The sequence below is a fragment of the Fringilla coelebs genome (assembly GCF_963513975.1).
Source record: "Fringilla coelebs genome assembly, chromosome: 1".
In the NCBI taxonomy this organism is placed as follows: Eukaryota; Metazoa; Chordata; class Aves; order Passeriformes; family Fringillidae; genus Fringilla; species Fringilla coelebs.
In genome coordinates, this window is record NC_140028.1 from 100,260,837 (window position 1) to 100,284,959 (window position 24,123).

General features: G+C 39.7%; 1 protein-coding gene across 1 annotated transcript in view; it reads right to left on the reverse strand.

Annotated features, from left to right (window-relative positions):
* HECW1 (HECT, C2 and WW domain containing E3 ubiquitin protein ligase 1) overlaps window positions 1-24,123 on the reverse strand; it is a gene marked incomplete at its 3' end in the record, with an annotated part of 249,851 nt that overhangs the window by 144,488 nt on the left and 81,240 nt on the right. Inside the window, exons 2-3 of the mRNA XM_084209598.1 lie at window positions 18,111-18,435; window positions 3,723-3,830 (exon numbers count right to left, since the gene is read on the reverse strand). Of these exons, the coding sequence (XP_084065724.1) occupies window positions 3,723-3,830; window positions 18,111-18,435 (433 nt within the window). The remainder of the gene's footprint in view (window positions 1-3,722; window positions 3,831-18,110; window positions 18,436-24,123) is intronic.

Genomic DNA, 24,123 nt, shown 5'->3' on the forward strand with positions numbered 1-24,123 from the left:
CATGAAAGTATAGCTTCAACAATGGAGCAGCATCTGAAATAGTAGAATTCCAGTTTTATAAAAGAAGTGCAATTAAGGAAGAAAATGGTTGAAATGGTTGAAATTTCTTTTCACTTCTTCCTTTGTGCTCTCCACTCCTTGTGCACTTTTACAAACCTCTCACAATATATTACTAGTTTCTTCTGCCCACGTGCACAATTCCTCTCTAGTGTGATCCTGTAGGTTGATGGATTTGGCCAGTAATTATCATTACAACTGTGTTTGATATATTTCATTGTGATAATCTGCTGCCATGAAGAAAATAACTTTCAGAGGCTCTTCCCTTCCTTCACCCATTTCTATTCCAGGTGCCTGCCCATTGCAAGCAAGTTACTATTTACAGTGATAAGATATCAGCAATCTGTTAAGTACCTAAAGAGTGGTTTATGTATAATGACTACAGGTTACATAATTAGAGCATCATATTTCATTTGCTCATTAATTTTCAAAAAAATGCAGGAAAGAAAGGATAAATGACTGTGGAATGTTATGCATTTGAACAAAATGCTCCTAAGCATATTATACATGCCTCCCCAGTCAAAATATAGAAATGAGTAATAACCCTCTATATACTTGACCTCTTTTCTAATGCTTCTTTTTTTTCCTATTAATAGGAGTTACACTGTTTCAAATCAGCTAGTCTTTGATATCTCTGATTTTTCAAGTTGCCCCACAAAGCTCTTTAATAAAAAAAAGCTCAAAGATTTATTTTTAAGCTGTCAGATGGCTGGCTGGTCACAGCATAAGGGTAATTTCCTTAAATATGGTACAAAAACAAGCTGTGGGGAGTCCTACAGTCTAACTGACAGCATAAAAATTTTAGCTTCTGTGGTTGGCCAGGATGATTCCACAGTCTCCCTATAATAAGCCTCATACAATAGTACCACCAAAAATATTTAACCTTTAATATTTCAAGGCAAGGGTATAAACCAATCTGCATGGGGTGCCTAAAACTCTTGAAAAATTTAAATTCTCTATGTAAGGCTGATTCTTTATTTGGCCATTCACTGATCTCCCCTTTATCATAGCTCCAGGACAAACACTGCAATTTATACGATAATATTTTCTGAAGCAATGTGTACTTGATAGTCAATTGACTCATGTGGTAAAAGGATACCAAAGTATGAATAGTTACTGGAGAAGCAAAAGCAGAAATTAAGAGCTGCCTTTGTAAGTGAGCTACTCTGGTTTTTTGAGAATTAATGCTATAATCAGGAAGACTCCAATCAATAGTAAGTTAAGGGGATTTTAATAATGTATGGGAAAACAATATGGATACCTTGAAAATAAATGACCACACCTTAGCTACATTCCTTAGCTGAGTTTTATTTCGATAATCAGTATCTCTCTGATCCCTAGAAATGTTATGCTATGCAACATAAAAGGGAGATATGATCTCTGTCTAAAAAAATAAAAGTCTGATGGAAGATGGTTTACACCATCCTCTTTGGATAGAAAATACACAAGGTTTTCAGACACTGCAATTTTAACATAACATTTAATCATCTGCAAAGCTGTGTGCTTTCATATATAAGTCTCAGCAATGGGCAGGAATCCTCAAATATGCCTTTAGATATATAAAACCAGCATACATCAACATTCTTTACTGCTTTAACTTCCCACTTGAGTAGTCAAGTAGCTCTCAGAGTATCTGCACATGCTGTTATTTACTACTGCCTGCTTCATTTTCTCCTATTTCAATTCTGGACAGGGCAATGATTTGTCCTTGATGAGCACACGGGTACAAAATCTCAGGGCTGACGTTCTCAACCTAATGGTTGGAGTATAACAAATTACCAAGAGGCAGCAACTCATCAAGCATGGGCTGCCCAGCTATGGTGTAGTACAAGTTAGTTCCAAGCATCAATGAAGGATGGTTATGCTAATTTGCATTTTCTTACAGTAGGGCAAGTGAAGAATGTACATGCAATCAATTAACAACAGCTACTGTGTCTCTGCTAATGGGGGCAACCTATTAAGCTGACATAATTCATTGTGCATTTGAGCCTTTAATGAAAAGTGGCCCTCCTAAAGAGGCTTTCTCCTAAGCATTTCTCATGTTGCCTCTTTGTTTTGTATTGTGGATTAGCCAAGGAAGCTACCAGCAATCTCGTCACACTTCTGCCCTTCCTCAATAATCCAAGGTACTGAAGTCTCTTTGAATACCCATTCTGGGATATTTTATCTCCTTCCCACAGTTCTTTAACAGCTAAAAGAAAATATGATCAGTCTCATGAATTTGTAACCATGGCTCAAAGCCTCTGCAAAGTAGAACCTGCTTTAAAGATTAGACACTGTAATGAATTTCTGCCCCAAAACCAGGATAACTGAAAAAAATCCCATGTTCTTATATGTTAAGCAGTTTCCCATCCAAGCATGTTTGCATGTTTCAAAACACAAGATATAACCATCCTGTATGTCCTGTACACATTTCAGCAGGTCCCTAAATTCTTTAGAACAACATTCTCAGTTTAACACTAGGAATTACAGACCAGCAGCAATACTCCATACTGCAAAGAGTGAACCTGCTTCAAGGACTGAGCAGCTGCAAAATGATTGCACGCAACATCCTTGCTGATACCAGATATTTAAGATCTAAATCATAGATTTGACAAGCACAACTCATGTCCTTTACAAACCCTTTAAAATATAGGTTATATCAAAGATTCCTTTGAGTGCTCTCAAATATAGACAATCTTAGACAGATATACCTGTCAAGCAATTTATAAATGCTTTTACCAAACTTCTAAATTTTGTCCAGGAGCCTAAGGCAGATCATTGGAAATATGCAGTTCAATTGTAAAACTGAAATTGCTTCATGGTACTCTTCTTCATGCTTAATTCCTCCTTAAGGATATATGTGGCTCTTTCACCACAGATGTTTTGCTATAGATTTCAGTCCAGTATTTTGAGTACCCTATAGCTACCCAAAGATGATCATAAATTGCATTTACACTAACACATGTTAAATCTCATGGAAAAGAGGAAGGATTTAAATGGTCAGGGAGATGTAACAGTCAAGGCTGGAAATATTAACTTGCTGTATAAGGAACCTAGTACTTTGCAGTAGCAAATCCAGTGTTTCTGTATTTTCACTGCAAAGAGGATGGAAAAGATTTATACTGCATTGTATCAAATGCCCTGGATAAAATATTAATATAATGAGGAAAAATTAATTTGAATTCAATGTATCTTGCTGCAAATACATATAGTTACACTTTTATTAGTGTAGATGATAATCAGAACTTGACCCTTTCAGCTTCTGAATTCACCTGAGTCTGTTAGAAGCCAGATGCACCATGAAGTTTTCCAATTAAAAGCCAACGTGATTCTTCCTGGAATGACGTTATGCCCCTGACTTCCTGTTTTCCTTAAAACCATATTAAAGTTAATGCAGCTCATTAGTCCAAATAATAGCAAATTGAGTAAAACCCACATCCATAACTGTATTAAAAAAAAAAAGTAATTAAGTCAATGCCCACTAAATTTGTTTGCAGAAACTGTAGGTTACTATTCCACCAAGTGTTTCAGTTTCTATCAACATATTCAGTGATTTTGGTAACATTTTTGGCCTTTTCTAAGGGACATTTTGGGTATAAGAACATCATAAAAGCAACAGTAATAGATGAATTATTATTCTGGAGCAATTCATTAAATCATAGCAGAATTGGAAAAATACTTACGCTCCACAAAGTAAGAGCTGGCATCAATCTTCCAAATAATTTGACCCCGGTGAGATCCATTGACACCACGGTTCTTGTAGTCCAGAAAGTTTTCTGACAAGACCTCATCTATAAACAAAGAAGATTGGTCTCAGTGAGTGTCTGCTATGACAATACACACAGCAGAGAATCAGGCTAAAATCACACCTTTGGCTTGACAGAATATCCTAGAGCTAGTAGAGAGCTTGGCATGACATGTTGAGAAATCAGATTTATCATTCAATAATGTTATTTTAAAAGTTCAGTCAAAGTGGCTGAAGCAGCAATCTAGAATGGGCTGGGCCATGGGCTCATTGCTTCAGCTTCAGTGGGATGAAATGGATTTCACAGCTGTGCTCTGACAAAGCAAAAGCCACAATCTCTACCTGCAGAGTCCAGCCAGCAACCTCCTGGGTTTTTCCTCTCAGTGATAACAACAGTTTTAATTTTAACAGAGATTTGTACAAATGTGCTTTAACCAACTCAGCCTTGCTTGCTACAGAAGAAGTCTTGGGTGGTGCTGAGACTCACTTCTGAAGACAATTATGTTAATTATTAGTTGCATTAAAAGTGATAAAAAATGTGAACCACTTAATCTGACATAAAGATACTTCAGTTGTAAACACTGTGAAGAATTGGCTTTGTTTCAAGGAGAAAACAAAGATAATGCCCTACAACAAGAGACACAGTGCCTGAGGACACAGGGGTGGTGTGACCAACTGCAGAACCGAAGAGGCAGGCCAACAGACAAAGCTGGGAAACCCAAAGACTCTCACAGTACTTTAATAAAGGAAACTAAATTGAAGGAAACTACACTTTCACTGAAAGAAGAAAGCAGCAAACAGATGTCAATATTGTCCCACTGGCACTACATAGCCATGCTCTCCAAGAAGGAAGGTGACTGAGTACCAACACTGAACTCTTTGGTGTTACTCTCTTGAGGGATGACAACAGAATTCCTTCTAATGAGATCATTAACAATTGAAATGGATAATTATAAATAGCAATGCTATCTATAATAAATTTGCCCTTTGCTGACTGGCTAATTGTCAGGAATTATTTCACCAGCTGTGTTTCATGCTCTGTTTTGAAGTGCATCTCTGCTGTAATCCTTCAATAGCAAAATCTCTGGTATGATTCTCACTTTATACTTTCTAGTTGGTTGTGTCTTCTTTTGAATTCCAAATTATATACATCTAAAAAAACAGGTAAGTATACAACTATTACTCTCAGAACACTGGTTTACTTATGAATACCTTTAGTAAAGGACCAACCTGGATACAGATGATCAAGGATCATGTACATAATTCTTTGGAATTAGGAACATTATGTACTTGTGAGATGACTTAAGCCTATCCCTTTTGCTTTGGCGCAGCAAACACTTTATACTTAAAGGTGAGCATATACTGAAATCTTGCACTGAACTGGAGCCTGGGAACCCTGTCTGGCTCTCATCCTGATGGGGCAGAGAGAGTATCCCTCAGTTCCGGTATGCTGTTCCCTGGCTTCATCACTTGTGATGTTTATTTGTCATATTTAGTCTCTGTAAGCTGCTGGAGATGCTCCAACACCTGCCATGTTGTGATGATGCATGGGTAATTACTGTCCCTCAAAATATACTATTTATAAAATACCATGCTTGCCTAAGGAGGCTTAGCTCAGCTGGACTCAATGGCCTTGCTTAAGAAACTGCAAGCATGTTAGGCCAGAGTTTAGTGGCACTGGAGATCCCAAAATCAGCTTTAAAATACTGTGTTCATTGGCAGTATCTGAGGAAACCAGCTGGCACTTCCACTGCTGTTGCTTCCCACAGCTGGCACAAAGGCAGCATGAACTCTGCCACACAAAACCCCTCTAATTTGACAGAGATGTTGACATATGCCCATACCTAAACTAAATCACATCCCTATTGCAAGCTGAACTAATGGGCATGACTCCAGAAAAACCCTTCCTCTATTTTGTTGAAAAAGTGTCGGAAGCCTGGAAAACCAGGCTGAGAAGAAGGGCCACTATCCATCTGCAAGTCCAAAGTAGAACACCACAAGAAGGGAAGGGCAAGCAAGCCAGTCTATGGTTACAGCTGACAGGTGAGACCACAGGAAATCTGGAACAAGCTGCTTCTGCTGAATAACACCTGCACACTGCCTCCTGCCATGGAGGCAAGAGACAGGGGTGTGTGGGAAGCATACAGAGAAAAGCAGGTCCCCAGGGAAGGGATGCATACATGGAGCTAGTCATGTGCACACAGTTTATGGACAGTGGCCACTGATGGAATACAGGTTCAGATAGAAGAAAGGATAACTTAATGTGAGCTTATGGAGCTCTGCAATATGCAGAGTGCCTGAATAGGAGCAGTGAAGCCTTTATGCAAAAAACCAATTTGTATACAAAACATGTTTAAAAATGTGATGATTTAGAAATCCAATATGTAGGTTGTTCTCACAGTCAGACCCTGTCTGTCTCTTTTGAAAGAGCTAAGTCCCTAATTCCAAAGAAATAAAAATTATTTTTAGTCTAGTAGAAATTTATGTTCACTGGAATTTTTAAGCCAGAAAAATTTCATCACTAGAAGAATACATTCAGGTCCAAAAGGAAAGTTTGGCTCTTCCAGTTTTTGAAGGTATGTATTTTTGGAAGGTGAAAGATAAGAAAGAAATATCCTCTGGCAAGTTAAAAATAGCAGTAATTGAAACTCGTCAGGAGGCTGGAATGTATGAATATGCCTGGTCGACCTGTTTTAATTGGCAAGTAACATTATTCCAGGCATGCTATTCCCTGAACACACACGTTATGTATGTAGAACATTGACAAAGACAATTGTGCATCTGAAATACAATGCTCCTTAGGGCACTATGTGCAGATGTATGTACATGTATTTATCAACATTCATGCCAATGGTAAGCATATAGATGGAATGGTATGCTAAGGTGAAAGAGTATGTGCAAAGGAAAACAAATTTTATTTCCTGTTTCTATTGAGAATCCCCAAAACAAAGGAACTGACCTTTAAAGCATGTTGCATCTTAATTTCCAAAGGTAAATGGTGAATACTTCATTTCACCTCCATGCAAAATGAACAGCAAAGTTAATGCTGTTCCCTTTCATATATTTCAGGCAGCAGCTAATGCCTTTTGACATTTTTCCAATTAAGCATTGTAATGCATCTCCCTCCCCCTATTTTTGAAATGTGATTAACCTTTAAACTAGCTATCTGCTTCCTCTGCATAGCTTGGGTTTGGCCCTGCTTGTCCAAAAAGCAAACGCTTTGCAATTGCTCTTAGGTTTCATTTCCCTGCACAGTAGACAGCTTACTTACTAATTAAGGATGAAAATGGGGGAGTATTTGGGATGTGCTGCACTTTGAACATCGTGAGTTGCTCCTGGAGCTAGAGCTGGGGATGGTGAGGGTGTCTAAGATGGGGAGCCAGCAGTCATTGCTCTCTGCCCCCCCTTGCCCCTGGGCATGCAGAAGTGCCAGCTGCCTCTTGCTTGAGAGGGGAGGTGGCTACAGACCTACAAGACTTTGTTGGGACAGGAGCAGGAGCTCCCACAGAGCTCCCATGGGACCTAGAGGAAACGAGGAAGGTGATGCACAACCAGGAGCCAGGCAGCCTGGCTCCAAATAGCGGCCAGAGGGACCAAGGCACACCAGCAGCAAATGACAGCAAGTGCTTTGGGAACCAGCAGCAATCTGATGGACTGCTTCTCCTCACCAAACCAGACACACTGCCAAGCACAGCCTTTTACTGCTAAAAATATTCTGTGCTGTCACTTCCATGCTGAGCATCCCAATATACTTCACAAGCACTAGAGAGAGATAAAGAACCATGGCCACCGAAGAAACTTATCTTTCAGATGAAAGACAGAATCCAATTGACAAAAGGCATGCTGTTCTTCAGAGGAATTAGGGAAAATGTTGATAAAGGCCACCCTCAAAAAGATCTGTGAATAATCTAATGGGGACTTTAAGTGCTGTCAGAAGCCCCACTAAATAGATAGGACCTTGGTATTTAAAAGTTTATCTGAAATTCCCACAGAGAAGCAATCAGATAGTCAATACATCTTCTTCAGAAAGACTGATGGAGTCTAAATTACAAATATCTGAGTGACCCTTTTAGTCTGTTTGGTTTTACTTAGGAGGCAGAAATTAAAAACAAACTCCCCTTTCTCAAACAATATTTTGCTGATGTATATGACTAGCCTATTTTTTCACATTCTCAAAGTCTAACAACGAAGAAATTTAGAATAACATGTGCTACATTCAAAGAAACAAATAATTAACATGAGACAGAAATAGAATGTCATACAGGTTCCTGAACCTGATACAGTATTCCAGTCTCTTATGAATCACTAATTTGATTTAACACTACATACTACAAAATTTGCTTCCTGTAAACGTAATGCAATTATGGCACAAAAAGAAAAGCTAGGCTTCATGTCTTGATCCCTTCTGAGAAGGAAATGCTGTAATTCTGAAATTACATAAGGATTTATAGTCTTCAGCTAAATAAATCTGCATTAGTTTGAAATTTAAAAGTGTTTTTGGTCAATATGCATGTCTGTATTATGACATACAATGATAGCTAACAAAATTATTTAAAAAATAATTTTCTGTACAAAGAAGCTGAGCTCTGGTTGATCTGTTTTGCAACTAGCATGGAAAGCTGCAGGAAAGAGATTTCATAAATCACAGAATCACAGAATCAATTAGGTTGGAAAAGACCTCTGAGATCATTTAGTCCAACCTATGCCCTAACACCACCTTGACAACTATTCCATGGCACATGGAGTGTCGTGTCCAGTCTTTCCTTAACCACCCCCAGGGACAGCGACTCCACCACTTCCCTGGGCAGCCCGTTCCAACATCTAATCACCGTTTCTATGAGGAAATTCCTCCTAATGTCCAACCTAAACCTCCCGTGGCACAGCTTGAGACTGTGTTCTCTCATCCTATCGCTGGCTGCCTGGGAGAAGAGGCTGGGCCCCACCTGGCTATAACGTCCTTCCAGGTAGTTAGACAGAGTGATAATGACTTTCCTAAGCCTCCTCCATGCTAAACATCCCCAGCTCCCTCAGCCATTCTTAAAAGTACATGTGCTCCAAAACCTTCATAAAGTATCAATAAAATAAAATTATCTTGCAAAATAATAATAAAAGGGGTAGGCCATAAAAAAGCTTCATATTTCTGATGTTTATTCTCCTACCACCCAATCTATCACAAAATGATGACAAAAACCTCTGCAATTCACAAGTGGAGCTTGCTGAGATTTGTATTGTCATGAAAGTGTTTCCTTGTGCAATCCTTCAGCATTGCAAAACCCAGCCCTTTGGAAGCTGCTCTTCCAAAGATCTGTACAATACAAGCAGTTAGTTATCATTCTGCAGAAGAGAAACTATTAAAGAGAAACATATACCAAAGATGCAGATCCAAATTTCCTATTTACCAAGATGCCACATTAAAAAATCACAAATAATAGTTAGGAACATCTCCATTGACTTCAGCTGTTATGTATTAAGCGCCAGTGTGGATTGAAACTTCACTGTTAATTCATTTGCCAATTTCTGCTGCAGGCAATTAATATACTGCAATTTACAGTTAGCATCCCTCCTTCTATAACTTGCTGGGGAGAAGAGTTCTGGAAAACAAAGGCCTAATCCTTCACTGGTGCTACAAGCTCAATTCTTGATCTCAAGAGTTTTGCACGTGCTTTTCTCAAGCACATGAATGGTTCTGCTTTAATCCCACAAAAATTAACCCCTCACTCAGCTTAAGAAAAAAAAAATGGGAGGAAGAAATGTGAACAATGAGTGGAGAAGAGGCATATGTCGATAGAAGGATGAAAAGAAAATAGGAAGGGAGAAAACTGTAATAAAATGGGGAGTGAGTTGGCAAAGTTAGAACAATTCTTGGTCACCAAGGGCAGAAGATGGTGGCCATAAATAAAACTGCTCTAGGCACATTAGAAATGCAGGCATGGTGGATTTCAAACCTGAAGCAGAAAGAATTGGGTTAAGATATTAAAGCCAAATGATATGTCAGTCACTCCCAAAACCAAGTAATCTCAACTTCAGCAAAGCACTTTTATCTTTGAACATCTAGCTTATTTCAGAGCCGCTTAACATCCTTTACCACTCCAGCACTGTCCAAATTACTGCTGGGAGATAACATTCTCATTTTTCATGACACCAACAACAGTCAAAAAAGCAAATGACTAGCCATTGCAGAGACCCTATTAAATCTTGGCAATGATATGCCGGTAGGTTTTCAGAAGGCTGTGGATGAACTGTGGATCCAGTACTTCCTCGCTTGCACTTGACACCACAACTGAGAGTTTGAGCTCTGTCACTCAAGGGACTTCCCTCTCCTTCTCTGCAACAGCGGAACCTCTGGCTAAAAGCAGAGCTGATGGCAATGGACTCTATTCTTCTACGGTGTCCTGGTGGTGTTAGGGAGCTGTGCTCCAGAACAACCCACCAGTCATGCATTTCTCTCCTGTAATCACAAATCTGATGAAAAGGTAGAAGTAAGGAGGAAAGCAAGGAGTGGAGGCTCAAAAATAAAAACTTGTGCAGCCTAAAACCCCCCCAGCAGATGTTAGTTTGCAATGGGATGGGCATCTGTCCAGTACTACTGGTATCATTTGGTTCTGCATACCCTTAGAACTGTGATAGCAGCACACAGCTGTCAGTGCTACTTCAGCTGCGCCTGTTCCCTGCTACAGGCTTCTCCTTTAAAGCTCCTGCACCTCAAGATTTATTCTTATCTAGCAGCAAGTGGATCACATTTGGGTCTCAGTACAGAAACAGCTCCACTTCACCTATGCATTGCACAAACTCATTCACAAGTAATGACATCCAATTTGCACACAGAACTGAAGATGGGAGGGAGGAATCCAAACAAGGATGATCCCAACTTCCCCAGCGCATACAGATGTGTGGTAAGGTACAACATGGAAGAATTTTATTTGCTTGTTTTAATATAACAACAAGGTTCTCACAGTCAGTGGAAGCCTCCCCATTGACTACAGTACAATTTGGAAAATGATGATTAGGTCACAGCAGTGCAGCCACAAAATCTGCTAGAAAATTTTAAAATAAGAGATGCTGCAGGCCCCAGGCAGTACGAAGACAAGATATAAAGGGACATTGGAAGATATGAAATGTGAACAAGGATGACATTTTTCCAGGTTAACAGTGTTCATTAAATAAGGGGGAAATAATTTGCAGTAAAATGGGAAAATGGAAAATGGATTTACAGAATTGTTGAAAGAACAGTAGATTAGACAGGAGGTTGTGGTCTGATAAAGCAGTAGAAAAAAAAATCCAAACACAACTCAGATGTGTACACTGAAGCACCACAGTGCAAAGAACCTCTTGAGAATCTGGATTGAATTTATCTGAAAAATGGTATTCAGTTATAAACTTATTACAAAGTGAAAGATATCCAGTGAAGAAAAAAAAAGGCCTTTAGGGCTAGAGAGATCAATGAATGAGAAAGATTACAAAAGCTAAATACATACACAGTCATTACAGTAGTTGTGGAAGGCAGCATGGGAATATTCTAGTGTTATGAACAGTGCAATGTGTTATAAACACTAAGGAATGGGAAGGATTTAGTTCTAAACCAGAAAACTAAGAGAAGAAAAACATATGCTGAAATTTCAAAATCCACATGGCTGGCAACCTCTTCAGAACAAATCTTTCTGCTTTAAGCTTTATCCTGCCAAGAATTTTATGTCTGTTCTGTCCACTGTTTGTGCCATGATTGATTCTATCCAGTCAATGGTATGAATTTGCTGCATGGAATATGCTTCTTTTGCAGGATTGAGGCGAAAATCTGGGATTTGGTGCACCAATATCCCCAACTTATTTCTTCCAAAATATTTTAGAAGATGATCATTACTGACTTCACTATAAGTCTAGGTTATACAGCAATATGGGTCATCCTTGCACAGCACAGAGGCAGTTTTATTCCATGGGCATAAGGACCTTAGAAATCACTGAGAAGGAATGAGGATACAGTTACTCCCTGTCTGCATTATTTCCCTCTCCTGATAATCAGCATGAATAGCTGCAGTGGAAAATTCTTTGCTACCCATTCATCTACAAAGATGTTCATAAGAGCTGTTATTTTATGAAGAAGTAATACATGGAAATGGGAATCCTTTGGCACACAGTAAACACCTCTACCACATATTAAATGCATTTAAGGAAAAGAACTGGCAGTCTGCAGGCTTCTTTACTAGGACTTCTCTAAAAGACCATAAAACACACCTTCACTACAGTAAGCACTCTGTGGAAGGTTTTTGTTGCATTGCTACTACCAATGTTAACACAAATGACAGCTGAACCTCAGAAGCAGTGAAGACAGGTCAGAAGCCATATGTGTTGGGAATATTCAGAAACCCTTCCATTTAAGTACTGACTGTATCTCCTTGTAAAGGAGTGAATCAGATGCAAACGCTAACGGTATTCATGTCACATTTGGTAGGTCTGTAAACAGCATATCCAGGTTTTGTCTGGCTGAAGGGTGCACCAGATAGCTACAGCACTGGGAAAGACAAGAAGTGACTCAGCCTGATAAATTCAGTCTCCCTGGATCGAAGAGCAGCCAGGTGAAGGCGAGCCAGGTTGGAACAAGGAACTGATATTGCTGCACTAATATATCTGCCAAGGCCTGTGATACCTGCTCCTCTGACACTTTGTGTTCCTGAAATAAATTGTGCTGTGCCTTGTGAAAGCTGCCTGGCCTCTGGGCACTTCTGTTGATGTTTCACAGGAGGAGCAGAATTGCAGGTGTCCAACAAAGTTTAACTTGCTGAGGTGATCCCAGCCAGCCATGGTTGCCATCCCCAGCCTGGCGAGAGACCCAGCTACAAGATGACCTCTTGAGGAGGAGCCCTAAGAGAAGGAGCCCTAAGACCACAGAGAAATTCTCTTCCAAAGGCCATGAAAGGATTGGAAAGATGGGTGAGCCCAGGACACAACAAATCCAGGTATCAACAAAACTCACTCTAAGCGGGCACATTGGGAAGTGTTTTGTTTTAGAGACAGCTCTATCTGAAGCAGAGAGGTGGAGCAACCATCCAAACATGGAGAGAGAGCCTAAGTTGGGGATTAGACCTGTAACAAAGACACCGACAGCTCCCAGCCTTATATGCACATTGCTGTTTCTAACATTTTATGTCTCTGCTGACAACATTGAAATGCTTTCTGCTTGTATGTATTGGATGTTTGGTAAAATAGGTGTACAAACAAGTTCTATAGCAGGAAAAATTTTTCCACTTGTCTCAGTGGGCAAAACAGCAACACAGGCCATCTAAGCCTAAAATCAACCCAGAGAGTGTTTAAACAAATGTTTAAATGTCTATTAACCAATAGTTATTAGATTTGTCAGGTTGTGGTGAATTGCCTTTCTGGGGGAGAAATAACACCACAGGATGAAAGAGAGGAGGAAAAAAGTTTTAAATCTAAACTTCAGTCACTAAGCAGATGAAGACATTTCTACTTATACAAATTGAGAGGAACTACTCTGGAAAAAGCCAGCTATGGACAAGAAATTGGATCCTCCAAGGTTTGTGTACGAAGACATTTCTAATAAATAGCCTTTAATAATGTTTTGCTTTCATATAATGAAATGTTGGAAGAAAGAAAGCCTACTTTATATGGGTAAGAAAAGTATAATGCTAGCCCTGATAAACCCCTAACATCAGTGTGCAAAGACACTGGAGCAAATGATTTTTTCAAAAGTCTGCTTTAAACATTTTTCATTAGCTCCTTTACATCAGATACAGAGGTGATGACAGAAGTGAAATCTAGCAGCAGCTAAAATGCCACTACAGTAATTATAAGATAGCTCTTTATCTACAGGCAGCTGCCAGTAGTCCGTATTAATTTATCTAAAGGAGCTTCATACTGTAGCAAATAGCAATAGCAAATGAGATAAGAGAGAAAGGGAAAACCTTGAGATAAATAACTGCAAATATTCCAGCTGCCTCACAGTAGCCATTAAATGACAGTCCTTACTTTAAAAAATGTACCCTTTCTTCATTATTCATAACTTTTAGTTTCTTTTTTATTTCCCAATAGGCCTTTCTTTACAAATAGCTTTTCTGCAAATAAAACTTATATTCCTGAGACTTTTAAATAGCAACAGAGCTTTGTTATGTTCAAATATCTTAGAGAACTCTCTTTGTGTTTACACATATTTTAGATTGTGGGTCTGTTTCTGAAAAACTGCTGAATGTTCATAATACTGTAGTTCTCTTGAGGGAAGACAAATGCACATTTCAGATAAGTTGTTACAGAATGTAGAGGCTCCTCTGCATTCCTCAGAGCTGATAAATAGTATATAGAGGAGAAGTTAGAGCATCTCTAGAGTTCAAGTTAGCAGGAATGAAATGCAATTCCTGTTCCTGAAGGCATAGTACATCTTAAGAAATGCTTGTTTTCCCAATTTACATATTTTCTTTTTGTCATCTTTCCACAGCTAATCTTAAAATGTGCTAAAGTAACATCTATATTTTAAGAGAGCCAAAATTTACTATTCTCCCTTCAACTAAGGAGTTTTTCTAAGGCCCTTCATGAAAATCATATGCATGTGCATGCATGGATGTTTTCAGGAAGCTTCAGGGTGGATACCATTTTTTGCCATGAGACACATGACCACCATTCTTTACACAGTTTTTTGACAGACTGAGTGACTGCTTAATCCATTTCCTGAGACCATGAGCAAATGTTACGTCTAATAACCAGTGCTAAATCCAGCTCTTACCTGCTTCTGCAAAGACTGTTTTTTTTTCCCCAGCTGGCCACCCTAAGGAATGTGTAAATGGATCAACAGGGGAGAAGAACAGGTACCTTGTGGTAAAAGGCGCTGTGGCTCTTCAAAAGAAGAGCAAGCAGACAGAATTTCCACACAGGGAAGACTCCCTCAACTCCTCTTTCAGGCTGCTTTAACTTTTGAATAGCATCCCAAAATGTACCACAGTATGAATACATATGAGATATATTATTTCTGCTCCTTTTTTTATTTTTTTTTCTGGAAGCCATTTATATCATTCCAATTTCCCCAGACCTGGAATACCATTATTCTGAAGTCTCAAGTTTATTGGGTATCATCAAATTTTTAGTGATGACACCGCTGGTGAAAGCAGAGTAACAGAATAAGTTTTATGCATTCCAAAACCAACACTCATACAAAATTATTTGGAGATCTTTCCTAGAATACTACAATGGCAAAAATTAAACTCCTACAATGTAGAACTGCCTTCTGTTCTGCTTCTGCACAGTCCTTTCCTGGGATACTCCCACAATACAGATAACAAATGCCAACTCCAATGCTCCCAACACCAAGGCTTAAATAAAATCCACAACACACTGCCTGATATCCTAAGGATGCAAATAATTTCCCAGTACTTATGACACTCCACAGTACTACACAGTGCTACATTCAAACCTTTCAGCTCCAATTTCACCAACCCAAACAATCACAGAAAGGATTGGGCTGTATCCACAAGCTGGATTGAGACAAACTAGAATGACCAGCAGCATCACAATAGTTAACAGAGCTGCCAGACAAGTGATAATAATAGGCTTCAACACTAATCCTCTCCTGAGCAGACTGGGAAAAGCTCATCGTTTCTTTGGTTCTCTCGTTCCAGTCTGGCTGCTAATTCAAAACATAGTTATAGATCAGTTTACATTGTGAAGGTCGTACCCACAAGGCCAGGAGCATTCCTTCTCTTAACAGGAGCACAGGCTCACAAAATCTGTACAAATGCAGACACAAATCTAAGCCATTAGGGATGTCTGGATCTCCCACCCCTATGGACTGGTCACAAACAGAAGGCATCAGAGCTTTATTTTAGGTCAGAAGGGTGCTTTGTATGGACCCTTCTAACTGTCCGTACCCCACCATGAGACTGTGCTGTCATACAGCCACATGAACTCGATTCTGTCCTGATGAACCTAAACTGAGGGATGCACTACAGCAACTCAAGGGCATTCAGTCTGCCAGACTGAAACTGTTCTAAGTAAAGCTCCCAAAAGGCCTTCATGAGATGTTTGCTTCCATAGACCCATTCCTACCATTCTGCCCAATGTGGATACAGCCACAGTGCCAGTTACCTTCATAGATTCTGAGTGTTTTCTATGTCAAACAAACTCTAAAACCCAAGTGATCTTCACAGTCTTCCATGTTCTTTAAAGGGAGCCAAAACCAAAACTCATAGTACATGAGGTTTTCAGGGGGAGCAGGAGTGGAAAGATGGGAAGGGAAGAGAACAAAGGGAATGAGGTCCGCTGCTGTCTGCTATTTCCTCAGTTATTTAGAGTGGGAACCTGAGACAGTGGAGACAAAACACCTTCAAAGACATCAAGGATCAGCTCTTGGTTTCTCGGGGACACGCTATTAATTTTTTATTTGGCAGCAAAGTTCCTTGGAACGAGCCCTTGACTATTGTCATAACAAGCATTCAGCCAGGGGGAAGGATACACTTCAAAATTTGCATCTTTAATTTACTGGGGTGTCTGGGGCAATGTATCCTATTTGATATGGTAAATGAAGCAGGAGTATCACAGTATATTTTTATTTTGCCCAGTTAAATTTCTATGTATCCATGTTGCTTATAAAAAAAATAAAATTAGAGTGTGTCTTCACAGCCCTGGATGCAATGCCCAAGCTGTGAAACCCGGCTGAACAAGTTCAATCAGCGTGAAACAGCCCTACGCCCTTTCTGGTGACTTCAGACCACAAGAAAGAATACGGAATACTTTGCCTCTATCGACTGAGGCAAGAATTCATGAGTTGCCTGCACTACTTCAGAACTGGCATACAGTATTTCATAGTGCCCAGTACTGGGGCCTGCTGTGTCTTTTCACCTATTCCAGCAAAACAATTCACTTCAAACTTAACTGTAAACAAAAGTAATTTTCTGCAAAGCCAACAAACCAGGCTGATCTCAAGGCATCTGTTTTAAATCCAGTCTGTGTTTCTTTCCTATAAGATTTAAATTTCAGAAGGCTACTTTTCTTTTCAAAGGACATTTTATGAGGTTACTCACAAGAAGAAGTACTGAATCTTGGCTTATTGTAACCTCCACTCCCTTCCCTCCAGGTCCTAAATAGCCACCCTTGTGTATCCCTTTTTATAGTCTCTTCAAGTACCCTGAATTATCTTCCAAAGCCTAACACCTTGTCACCTTGGCTCTTCTACATGCTCAGATCTACTGTCTAGTACTTTCTCACATATCCCCTATGTCACCAACACCTATGTTCCCAATATTATCAGTATGTGAAGCCAAGCTATTTGGTTTTATCCACTAAAGCACTGTATTAACACCATGGCTTCCTATGATGTCCCCTATGCCTGCTCCAAAAGCTCCTATCACAACATCATATGCTTATCTGGTTTTGCTTCTCTGTCTGGTCAAGATGAAACAGTGCTATTAGAACTAAAATATCTGCTTAGTACTAGGCATACCTTCCAAATAGACAAGGAAAGCAATTTACCAACGTTTCCCTTTGTGGGGGCACCAATTCTTTACAAAGTCAATGGTTTTCAAGAAATATTTAAAAACTTTACATTTTTAAGACCCCTAATACACAGAGAAATGCATCTGAAACTGATCCATCATTTTGAAAATTTGCCAGAGAGCAGGGTTAACATAAACTCCAGTCTCAGCAGCAGGACTATTTCTATGGGAAGCAAACCAGGTTAAGAAAAGCTAATTTTATACTGAAGTGAAACAATCAGGTAAAAGTGGATTGAAACCATTTCTTATTACTCTGGGGCTGGATTTACTAGATGGAGTTGCCAAAAATATGCTAATGTACATGGCTCAATATAGCTTCCAATACACAATGAAAGGAAAAAAAAGCAAAACTTTCTGGGACAATTTCAGACTGCTTTAGTCTATAGCTATTGTTCATATCAAAATATCCTGTGGCTATGGAGAAAAAGGCATTCTCACAAGGTTTTTAAACGATTCATATTCTTGACTTGTAAAACCTCTCATCTGTCACAGATTATTCAAAGAATCTCAAGAGAAAACCCTGAAAATATTATACTGTCTTGATACAGGAGGTATTTTCCCAACATCCAAATGGCTTTAAAATTTATCTTGAAATGTCAAGAAACCATCAACAGAAAGCCTTTTTGTATCTTTGCTGAAGAAAAAGTGAGCGCAAGGACTGCAACCAGTAATACAGAAAGGAGCAGAAAAAATTCTTGTCATATATAAACCCACTTAAAGACTACACTTAAGGGAGCTGTATCAGCTCACTACTATCATTAACCCACATTACCCTTATGCCTACATCTACAAAAAGCAGCAAGGAACCCAAAGGGGAAGGGGTAACAAGGACTTACCTATGAGATACATGCCAATCCAGTCCCCTGCATCCACTTCCTCTTTTATATCCCAGTATATCACCAGGTCCTGCGAATGCCCGATGGAGTAGTAGGAGCTGCTGACCATCAGGGTGGACCGGCTGTCTGAGGTGACGAGGTCTGTGTCACTGGTAGACCTAGGAATGGTGACCGTCTCATGGGAATTGTTCCTGATGTCCATGTTATGGAACTGGTCAGGGTTATAGCTGTATCTGAGAGGCTCTTTGCACCGGCGCCGATTTTGTGAGTTCCTAGATGGAGACGCCATGGCTGCCAGGCCCAGGAACCTGTTTTGATACAGATTCTGTGAAGAAAAAAAGAAAGGATAGTATATACAGTGTTACTAATTTTTCAGTGACATCAGAGCTCAGGAAAAGTAGTAGGTTACAGCAAGAAGGTAAAAGATCTTTTTCCATTTATCATTGCAAAAAAAGAGACACGAAAAAGGCAGCAAGAACAGTTCTAGCTCAACTCCTACTCTGTAGCTCTTACCATGAAAGCAAGTGTAAGAGCAAGCCTTGCACCACCAAGCTCAGCCACAGCTGAGCTTGGCAGTGTAAGGAAATCAATAAGAGCTGGCTTCTTCCATGTTAAAGCACATATGCAGACACAAACACTACAGCTACTGAATTGCCAGAGAGCCCCCCTATTTTGATGACACGAGACAGTCTTCTCACTTTTGACACCTGGAGTTAAGTGTTAGCCCCAGTAATTCCCACTACATTTGCAGAATCCTTCTCAAGGTGCAGTCACTCCAGAGACCATATTTCATCTGGAGAGACCAGTTAGCAGTGAGTAAGAGCTGCTCCTCCCTGCTGGGTATCTGAAGAGTGAGCACCATGAAAACAGAGTTAACCCTGCTACAAAAACAGAGATGTCTTCACAGAAGACAAAGTAAGTGATGCAATGTCCCTCTGTACAGCTGATAGCTTCCAATGCTACAGCTCTGATCTGGTTTTTGCAGCAGACTGTGAGATACTAAGCACTACTTGCTCACGTAGGAATTTATGAATGCACCAGACAATTAATGACAATTGAGAGGTTACTGCAGAGTAGTCATCATCCTAGAAGCTGAAAAATATATTCATTTCAACCTACCCTTCCTCAAGACAAGCTGAGAAACTTGTACAAAATGTGTCTTGGTGCATGAGTTAAGAGCTTTTGTGAAATGGCAGATTGCTTAAGTTATGACTGCTTAAGAGAATGGTTAAGTTATGACTGGGTTAAATTCTGATGTGAAGACATTCCCTGATACTGATCAAAATACTTGTTATTCCTGACTTCTGTACTGCTTGTTTTTCCACTTTCCATCCAGCTTTCCCTCTTCTCTCCCTGCAGCTCTGCTATTTCAATCACTCAGCTTTTCATTATTCATTAGCCTTCCATTATCCATCTGTTGCCAACCATGCTGTCAAGTCTGTTAGATACAAAACCAGACAGCTTTCCAGTATGCAATGAAATGCTTTTCACATGATCAGAAGTCAAATCGTCCTTTTGAACTCAAACAAATTAAGTGGCAGAAAATCATAGCTCCATTGTCCAGCCGAGCAGTTATTTAAGACTGGCTTTACCAAGGCTAGGTAGCACAGAAGAACAGTAAGTCCTAAAAAAACCACAAATATTTTCTTTATTAATACTGTTTTGGGGGGAATAATTAAGCAACCTATTATTGTATCTTAGGATTCTGTTGCACAAAAATTGTACAGAGAGCAAAACATTCAGCTGGCATGTTTGCACCCCTAGAATATGCTGGCACTTTGCAAACATTGCCTGACAACGCTTAAAATCCACTGACCCAAATCCTCACTTAGTGCATTAAACAGGGTTTATAAGCAAAAATAGCTCTGGTAGGAATGTCACACGTTATAGGAAGTGCTGCAAGACTGAAGCTAATAATGCAAAAGGTATTTTTTTCCTCTAATAGAGGGAAGGGAAGGGAAGGGAGGGAAGGGAAGGGAAGGGAAGGGAAGGGAAGGGAAGGGAAGGGAAGGGAAGGGAAGGGAAGGGAAGGGAAGGGAAGGGAAGGGAAGGGAAGGGAAGGGAAGGGAAGGGAAGGGAAGGGAAGGGAAGGGAAGGGAAGGGAAGGGAAGGGAAGGGAAGGGAAGGGAAGGGAAGGGAAGGGAAGGGAAGGGAAGGGAAGGGAAGGGAAGGGAAGGGAAGGGAAGGGAAGGGAAGGGAAGGGAAGGGAAGGGAAGGGCACTGTGTTGCATTTGCTGTGCATCTCATCCTGTCTTTTTTTTTGCTGTTTCTTTTCTTGCATTTATTCACCGTTTGGAAAGACAGTTCACTTCACAGTATAAAGACCAAAATTCGATGTAAACAGAAAATGGTTTTTTTTTTTTTATCAAGAAACAGGCTGTGAACATTTTCTAATCTGGGATGCACAAGCGGGCACACAAACTATCACACTCTTGTCAGTAAATTAAAATTGTTGGTAGTTTCTGTCACTTGGCGAAGAAGGCACTGGCTGTCACAACAGTATCTGACATAACTAGAATTAGTTTTATAATTGTGAGATATCAATGTAATGAACATGAAGTTCACTCTTTGGATTAATCTGTATCATTAACATGGGTTCCTTTGCTCACTGCACTACCCAAAAGCTACTTCAGTTCAAAGGCAGACATTTTATTTCTGGTGACAAATTACTCCAGGGAGTAGTGGTTCTGCAGATACTTTCATTTTTGAATGTTAATGGATGTAGAGTATTAATTAACTGCATACCTTAAAATTAAATTAGACTTAAACATTTTTTTTCAGCTCCAGCATGACTTTAAGCAGTTTTAATAAAAATGGGATATTTATCACTCTGTTTGAATTCTATAAGTTCCTGTTTTCCTGTATGTTGATACCAATGGAACGAATGGCATAATTTTAAAGCAACCCAGAAGGCCAAATTCTCCATAAATCCAGTCTCTAGTATTTCCAGAAAATCCTCAAACCAAAAAAAACCCCAAATGAATGAAATAGTCAAACATAATTATCTGGATTAAATAACAGCATCAAAATACAAGCATGGCTGTATGAGTAAGTAGAAAAGAGGTTAGGTACAATAGTTATTCCACATTTTATTACCAGCTTTTCATGTTTTCTATGCAACTATCTAAAAGCCCCCAAGCCCTGGTGATAGAGTCCCAGCCATGGTGAGACAGCTTAAAAAACTGCAAAGACTTCCTCCTGATGTCTTGCGAATTAAATCTGATCCACATGGATACATAATATATTTTTTAAATGTCTCTTTTAGGGGTGTGAAATTAGAATTTACTCAATCCTCTTGCAGAGGTGTGTACACTACACACACTACCCTGAACAGTCATTTCTAATATAGAGTGAAAATTATAAAGCAAGGACAAAGAAAGACCAAATGTTGGTCGTCAAGAAACACCTCTTCATTCCTGCCTCAAAACAGTCATTCTAGAACTACTTCTACAGTCAGTCCTTGCAGGGGAGTTTCTATCTAGGGACACTGCACAAAATGACCCCCAGGCTTCACTTTCCCACTCACTCCCCTCATGGCTGATTTTCAAAGAGCTCTGGAAAGCTTTGTCTCTAAAGATCTAACAGCTACATGAAAGTCCTAACCAAAATCAGGTATTTGGAGGATTATCTGTGAGCAGCAGTTTGCCTCTTATTTATCTCACTTAGTCCATCCAATGCAAACACCAGAAAAATTAATTGAAGATTTTTTTTTTTCCTCCTATATAAATCCAACTGCAATACTAACAGGGAAAGTAGGAAGGAGCAGCCTAAAGTAAATGACAGATGAGATCTGACTGTAAAGAAAACAGCTTTCAAAAATATAAACATAGAAAACCTGTAATCAGTAAATACCAAAAAAAAAAGGTCACAGTTTCTTCCCACATTTTCTCCCTTTCTCACTCACACCTCTCTCCTTTCCCAACTGCTGTTAGGCATTCGGAAAGCACAGAGCTGTTGTCACTGGTGCCTCTTCCTTCACTGCCTGAAAAAAATGTACCATCAATGGTACTTGTCTCCCTCTTTGAGACAAGAAGAATCCTCTGGCTGAGAGGCTTCACACCACTATTGCTAGCTGAATTTCAACACAATTTAGAGCTGCCATGGAAGAGTCCCTTGGAAGTCTGTAGGGTTTAACGTTAGGGATTTGTCATTATTTTCCTTTTTTTTTCCATTTGGGATTATTTTAAATCATGCTATAAAAGTCCATGATGCTTTATCAAAAAGAGATATACCTCAGCTAAACATCTGCAAGGATCCAGCTCTGTTCTCTGTTCAGACAATTAAGAGCTTTCTTCCAGAAATCTGGACTGATACCATTTACCTCTCATTGCTGGAAGATGGATTTGTGCAGGTCAGGATGGGGGTACAATGGACTTTCACTGCTCATACCAAAGACAGAATATTATTGAAACACAACCCATCACCGGAGCCCTGGCAGATGAAGAAAATGAAGAGAACAAGATGACAATATTAGCCACCAAGACAGTGAGCTCAAAGTAGTCACTCAGATGTCTGCAAGCATCACTGCAACCCAAATTTTAAGGGCAACTACTGAGAAAGACAATGAGATAGCTTTCTGTGATGGGGAGCTTGGGACGCAGCGCACTTATCCATCTGAAAATTTAATATGCCAGTAGTCAAGCCTGAGATCATAGGCAAATCAGATGTGGAGTCAGTCTCTTGGTTGCTCCACCAGAAATTAAGGCTCTCCTGATAAGCTTTTAGCTGTCATTTGCAAGGCTTATGTGGTTTTTTTTTAAAGACAAGGAGCTAAGACTGATTTAAAAGTAAAAAACTAGGGCAGTCTGGTGAAAGTGATAAATTACTTCAGCAGAACTCTTCGGACCAGCTTTCAAGAAGGCAAGAGCATGTGTGTCAACAAGGATATTGTACTAACAGAACAGTAATTAAGTGGCAACAGCCTGTATGTAAGATTTGGTAAGCTGGATGAGAGAAAACCTAAAAAGATTTAGAAAACCTAGTCATGGCCCAGGTATGAAAACCCAGGGCAAAATCCTGAGGCTGGACCAGAAAGACAAGTAAGAAAACAACAGTACCTACAGTCATCAAAAGATGATGAGATGGGAATTTGCAAGCCAGAGCTTTGAGGAAGACTTTTAACTTGAAGGTGGGGCTGCTGAAAGGGCTTTCAGCACGTAAAACTGTTTTGTTAGAGTTTAAATTAGAATTGGGTAAGTTCTGAAGGACAGGAAACTCACCTCTGTTGCATGGAAGAGTAAAAGAACTGGGTGAAAACAAAAGTATATGACAATGAATCTTGCTGCTGCTCCTTACAGGGCAGGACTTTCCCCTCCAGCCTTGCTCTCAACTCAGTAATGTGAAGTCTTTCCTCAGAGCAAACTCTCTCACTTTCCATAGCCCTGAATACTTATTACAGGATCTGCTTCTTGCTTTTCCATGAATCTTCTCATCTTCACATCCACTGCAGGCCTGCTCTAGAGGCAACTCTTCCCCATCTGCTCTCCCCACCCATAGCCCTGAGTGCAGCCACTCAGCTGCTTTCAAGAAAACTACACTATGCCTCCGTCAAACTCAGAGGCAGGAAAAGGCAAATGAAGTATTCTGATTTCTTCCTCTCTGCCTGGGGACAGTCTTCAACACAGCACATGGTACCTGCACAGCAAATTTAACCTGCACAGCAAATTTAACCATGAGAACATTTGCATTTCCCATCACTGCGGGCACAGTACAATTGACTACACAAAATGCAAGGCAATGCAGAGGTAAGAAAGAACAGAGTTCACAAGAAAGTTGTAATCAAGGCTACAGCTTCAGCTATCATAACCACCACCCATCAACCTACTGCCACCTATCTCGATTATTTATTTATCATCCTGTGAGAAAAAATACCTTTGGACATTGGATTCAAAAATCCCTTTGAATTTTGGAAGAATTGTTAATACAATGCTTAAAAACAAAAGGACTTTTAAAGCATAGCTTATACTACAGCCAAATTCAGTAAACAAGGGCGTAGAGTGAAAAATGCTATGCA